Source organism: Limulus polyphemus, unplaced genomic scaffold (assembly GCF_000517525.1).
Source record: "Limulus polyphemus unplaced genomic scaffold, Limulus_polyphemus-2.1.2 Scaffold6163, whole genome shotgun sequence".
Taxonomy (NCBI): domain Eukaryota; kingdom Metazoa; phylum Arthropoda; class Merostomata; order Xiphosura; family Limulidae; genus Limulus; species Limulus polyphemus.
This window is the reverse complement of record NW_013671773.1, coordinates 38,934-45,290: the sequence shown is the minus strand read 5'-3', so window position 1 is coordinate 45,290 and position 6,357 is coordinate 38,934. Positions and strand designations below refer to the sequence as shown.

The 6,357-nt window shown below is 31.7% G+C and overlaps 1 protein-coding gene across 1 annotated transcript in view; it reads right to left on the bottom strand.

The window, feature by feature from the left end:
- Nucleotides 1-5,656, bottom strand: part of LOC106473426 (Golgi pH regulator-like) — a 16,531-nt gene extending 10,875 nt beyond the window's left edge. The window contains exons 1-5 of the mRNA XM_022401871.1: nt 5,648-5,656; nt 5,485-5,588; nt 4,498-4,604; nt 2,149-2,253; nt 556-676 (exon numbers count right to left, since the gene is read on the bottom strand). Of these exons, the coding sequence (XP_022257579.1) occupies nt 556-676; nt 2,149-2,253; nt 4,498-4,604; nt 5,485-5,588; nt 5,648-5,656 (446 nt within the window). The remainder of the gene's footprint in view (nt 1-555; nt 677-2,148; nt 2,254-4,497; nt 4,605-5,484; nt 5,589-5,647) is intronic.
- Nucleotides 5,657-6,357: the final 701 nt, after the last annotated feature.

Genomic DNA, 6,357 nt, shown 5'->3' with positions numbered 1-6,357 from the left:
GATTACAAGGTTGTTGTACGTCCTAAATGGGTTAGTTTACATGGATTACAAGATTGTTGTACGTCCTAAATGGGTTAGTTTACATGGATTACAAGATTGTTGTACATCCTAAATGGGTTAGTTTACATGGATTACAAGGTTGGTGTACGTCCTAAATGGGTTAGTTTACATGGATTACAAAGTTGGTGTACGTCCTAAGTGGGTTAGTTTACATGGATTACAAGGTTGTTCTACATCCTAAATGGGTTAGTTTACATGGATTACAAGGTTTGTGTACGTCCTAAATGGGTTAGTTTACATGGATTACAAGGTTGGTGTACGTCCTAAGTGAGCTAGTTTATGAGCAAGATTATGAGGTCAGTGTACATTCTAAATGAGATAAGTTACAGGGATTGCATCAGATTATGACGTCATTATATATTCTAAATGGTTTAATCTACATGGAATACACTGGATTATGAAATCAGCATACATACTAAATTAGTTAGCTTACATAAGCTGCTTGTATTATACTTAGTTATAAAAGTACATAGTTACTGTGGATCAGTACTTTACCTCATAAAGTATGTCATTGATGTGTAAGGATAGTTAACAGCACCAAACCCTGATAATAATGCCATGAGAGTCACACCAATCACTCCAACTCTGCTGATACCTTGCTCAATGGAAAATATACCTAGGAAGACAGTAAGAGGCTAAATTACTCACACACAATTGATGGAAGCAAAATACGACTGACATCTTTCTTTATTCAATACTTTAATAATACAATGACATCTAACTGAGAATAATTAAACTATAACAATCTGTTCATCAACATCTGAGTTAGTATATTATAATCTATAACAATCTGTACATCAACATCTGAGTTAGTATATTATAAACTATAACAATCTGTACATCATCATCATCTGAGTTAGTATAATACAAGCTATAATAGTCTGTACGTCAACATCTGAGTTAGTATAATACAAGCTATAATAGTCTGTACATCAACATCTGAGTTAGTATATTATAAACTATAACAATCTGTACATCAACATCTGAGTTAGTATATTATAATCTATAACAATCTATACATCAACATCTGAGTTAGTATATTATAATCTATAACAATCTGTACATCATCATCTGAGTTAGTATATTACAAGCTATAATAGTCTGTACATCAACATCTGAGTTAGTATATTACAAGTTACAATAGTCTGTACATCAACATCTGAGTTAGTATATTATGAACTATAACAATCTATACATCAACATCTGAGTTAGTATATTATAAACTATAACAATCTATACATCAACATCTGAGTTAGTATATTATAATCTATAACAATCTGTTCATCAACATCTGAGTTAGTATATTATAAACTATAACAATCTATACATCAACATCTGAGTTAGTATATTATAAACTATAACAATCTATACATCATCATCTGAGTTAGTATATTATAAACTATAACAATCTGTACATCAACATCTGAGTTAGTATATTACAAGCTATAACAATCTGTACATCATCAACATCTGAGTTAGTATATTATGAACTATAACAATCTGTACATCAACATCTGAGTTAGTATATTATAATCTATAACAATCTATACATCAACATCTGAGTTAGTATATTATGAACTATAACAATCTGTACATCAACATCTGAGTTAGTATATTATAATCTATAACAATCTGTACATCAACATCTGAGTTAGTACATTATAATCTATAACAATCTGTACATCATCAACATCTGAGTTAGTATATTATAAACTATAACAATCTGTACATCAACATCTGAGTTAGTATATTATAAACTATAACAATCTGTACATCATCATCATCTGAGTTAGTATATTATAAACTATAACAATCTATACATCAACATCTGAGTTAGTATATTACAAGCTATAATAGTCTGTACATCAACATCTGAATTAGTATATTATAATCTATAACAATCTGTACATCAACATCTGAGTTAGTATATTATAAAATATAACAATCTGTACATCAACATCTGAGTTAGCATAATATAAATTATAATAGTCTGTACATAAACATCTGATCAACCTTGAGACTCAATTTGTAGACTTGTAGAAAGGTTTCCTGTGTTTAGAATTCAGGGATTGTAGGAATAGTTCTTACCATGTTTAGGACTCAAAATTGGAAATGGATCTCCTATCTTCCAAAAGAGGTACATGAAAAACAACCAAGCTGCCACTGTCAGGAGCTTGAGGACACTTTGTTTGACTAAGAAGGAATTCAAAACACAACAATACATTTGTAAAGTTACATCCATAAAAATATAATCATCTACTTGTTGTATAATTATTGAAAAGGTGTTTAAATCAAGATTAAATATTATGTTTTTCTTGCCATAAATAAACTTTGAAGTACTCTTTCAATGAATGGAGATTTTTTTATTTTTAGGCCTACATGAATAGAGTTAACACTAATTAAATTAGTAAGTACAGAATAAATACAAAAAGTAAGCTATTAAATGTACAATATACAAAAGTAAAAGCTCTGTTTCTTGATTTGGATTTAGATATCCTTTTTATTCTTCTTTGAATCTGTTTTATGTTTAGTTGTTATGTATCCTTAAATAATTCTCCAAATAGAAAAGCTTCAAATACAATTTTGCTTCTCTATTTCAATCAATAAATTTTGGTGTCCTACAAGTTATGATAGTTAATGAATATAATTCTCCAATATTAACTGTCTGCATCACCCTTCCTAATTCAAGCTTCTCATTTCCAATCAATCTTCTAATATAATTTAGTCAGATGACTTCCCTCAATTTTACCCACAAGAATCTCAGAATTAATAACAAAGGCCTGCAAATTTAAACTTCACAAAAGTTGTTTTGATTTTAATAATGGCTTTTCTGTAATTCAGCTACTCAGATTTTGAAAATAATATTAATTTTTTCTGTCACGTAAGGATTTTTTTATAAATCAGGAAGAAAAAAAAACACTTATTATTTCGTTTATCAAGATGAACATTTTTTATTATTATGTTTGTTAAAAGAAATACAAACAAACTGAATAAAAGGGAAGAACATTTATGTCAAGCGAATATGCATCCTCATTCATCCTGATTTTTTTTGTGAAATCTATGTCTTTTAGTCTCAAAACTACGTGTTGTGGTCTTTCTTTTATGTATTGTATCTGGAGAATCTCCTTTCAATGAACAGCAGTAATCTGCCATCATGATGATGTTCCACTTTCTCTGATACCTCCTCTCCATTTCCCTGATGTCTTGATGAAACCCTTCCCCTTGTTCTTCACTGACAGCACCAAGATTTTCAGGGAAATAGTTAATAAATGAGTGTAAGAAATTAACTTTCAAGCTCATATTACAACCCAACTCTTTGAATTTATCGAGCATGTTATTGACAATATTTTCATAATTTGGGTCCTTGTTGTTTCTCAAAAATTTGTCAATAACATTTTTAAAGGCAATCCACACTTCTTTTTCAACTTTCCTCATTGTTCTTTCTAACTGTTCATCTGAAGTCAATTTCATAATCTGAGGCCTAACAAAAACCCCTTCTTTAAGTTTTGCTTCTGAAAGAGCTGACAATTGCCCACATAGACTCATGTACATCATGTTCATGAGCAACAGGCGTTATAGCAGATTGAAGGATCGGATAAGAAATTTCCTTTTTATTTCTAGTGTTGTAGCCTCATACGTTACATAAGCAAAAATAGCAGTCATCTCCGTGGTTTCTAGGCTCACATCAGACCATTGGAATTCCAAAAGGCAAAGACTTTAGTCCATTGTCTCAACTCTTCAACACAAATGGTGCAAACTTTATGCAGAGCCCATGATTTGTCTTGGTCCACAAGTTTTATTCTAAAATGTGAGTAATGTGCTTTTTTTGATGAATTCTGTAATGTTTTGCCTTTGTTTCTTTAGAACAAACTTACCACAAATATAACTGAACATATTTGGGTCATTTACACAACCTCTTGTTGCCATAGTGACAAATAAATAATACTGAAAAAAAAAAAGTCAAAGTGAATGCACAAATAAATACTATCCAGAAATGACACGTCATGTGGCCTGTTGACCATTTATATACTAGTGGTGTGTTTCTTGTGGGTTCTAGAATGATCGATAAGACTCATGTCACGACTGGTCTAGAGAAATCTATAGCCAGTGTTTGTCAACATTTTAAGCACAACAAAATGTGACCTGATCTCAATGAAAAAGATTCACTTATGTAAAAGTACATATGATGTTTTGTGAAAAATCTGTATGTGATGGAGAAAAATGGATATTTTCAGATTCAGTGTACAGGAATTACTGTAGAACATGTAAAAATTTCAAGACAATAAAACCATCTCAGGCCTGTTTTATTTACCCAAAATGCATTTCTAACATACATCTAGCAGTTTTATTTTTGTTTTTTCACGATCTAGTTTCTGTCTAGTTTCTGTATTTACCGATTATCAAACACACATTCAAAAAACTTTTATTTTTACTCACCAAATCTGATGTTACTTAAGATAAAGTACCCAATATAAAAAGGCAACAAGAAGATAAGCATGAAAAGCATGGCATACAGTCCAATCTTCCAGTGTAAAAACCTGGAACTGTATAAAGATGTTATGAAAAATCTGGCAACAAATATGTGTTTAAACAACTCTATAAAATATGTGTTTGGAAAAGTTGACAATTTCTATATCTTTAGATTAAAATGTTGTCAACTGAATGAAATATATAATCTTTTAAGATACAGAAAGAAGAAGAGTTTGGTAAGTTTACAAAACCCAAGACATTCATGTACAAGGGGTCTTCTAAATGAATGACTGAATCTTTCAATTCCCAGGCCTCACTTGGAATACAGTATCCAGTTTTGGTCTACTTATCTTAGAAAGGATATTGACTTATTGGAAGAGGTTAAGAGGACAGCTACTAGGATAGTTCCATAGACAAAAGGGTTTACTTACAGGCAGAGGTTAAGATCTATCAGCTAAGTCAACTTATTATTCCTAAAGGTAAAAGGTGATTTTATTGAAGTTGACAACAATATCTAGGGGATGGATTAATAAAATTGACATCTCTGATTTTTTAGGCTATATTCTGAAAACAGGATGAGGGAACACAAGTTTAAGATTTATGAAAGACAAATTAGATTCTAGTTAAGGCAGTTATGTCTTCCTAACAGGGTGGCTAACATATGCAATGAGTTGCTGTCAGCTGTAGTGGAGGCCAGCATATTACAGGAGTTTAAGAGGGGAATCAATGACATCCTGAACAGTAAAGGATGGCTTTATATGCTAGTTTTTTCATCTTCAAATAACCCTGACACTGATCAGAACAAAATCTGTATCAAGTATGACAATTTTTTTAATTACAAATTTAAAATTCATTTTCAAAATGGCTTCCAAGATAAGTGAAATGTAACATAATATAATGACAGTATACAAATATTGAAGTTCAGAATATCACACATAAAATTATGAAGCATACCTTGCCTCCAGAACTCCAAGTATTTCAAAGATTATCAGTTCAAACATGGTACAGGAAAGTGCAAAGGTGATGGAAAAAATCAACTGAACTAGTCGATGATGGACCTATCAAAAGAAGAAAAGCTTATGGGAGATTAATATACACATGTACGTAGTGCCTACACACAGTACATATTTATATCTCCTACATCATTTATTATTAAATCATTTAATCAATGTACACAATTTTGTGGATCAGTACCTTACCTAGTACCTTACCTTAGTTACTGTGGATCAGTACCTTACCTCTAGTTACTGTGCATCAGTATCTTACCTATAGTTACGATCCACAGTAACTAAGGTAAGTACTGATCCACAGTAACTATAGGTAAGGTACTGATCCACAGTAACTTTAGGTAAGGTACTGATCCACAGTAACTATAGGTAAGATACTTATGCACAGTAACTAGAGATAAGGTACTGATCCACAGTAACTAGAGGTAAGGTACTGATCCACAGTAACTAAAGGTAAGGTACTGATCCACAGTAACTAAAGGTAAGGTACTGATCCACAGTAACTAGAGGTAAGATACTGATGCACAGTAACTAGAGGTAAGATACTGATCCACAGTAACTATAGGTAAGATACTGATGCACAGTAACTATAGGTAAAGTACTGATCCACAGTAACTAAAGGTAAAATACTGATCCACAGTAGCTATAGGTAAGGTACTGATCCACAGTAACTATAGGTAAGGTGCTGATCCACAGTAACTATAGGTAAGGTACTGATCCACAGTAACTAAAGGTAAGGTACTGATCCACAGTAACTAGAGGTAAGGTACTGATCCACAGTAACTAGAGGTAAGGTACTGATCCACAGTAACTAGAGGTA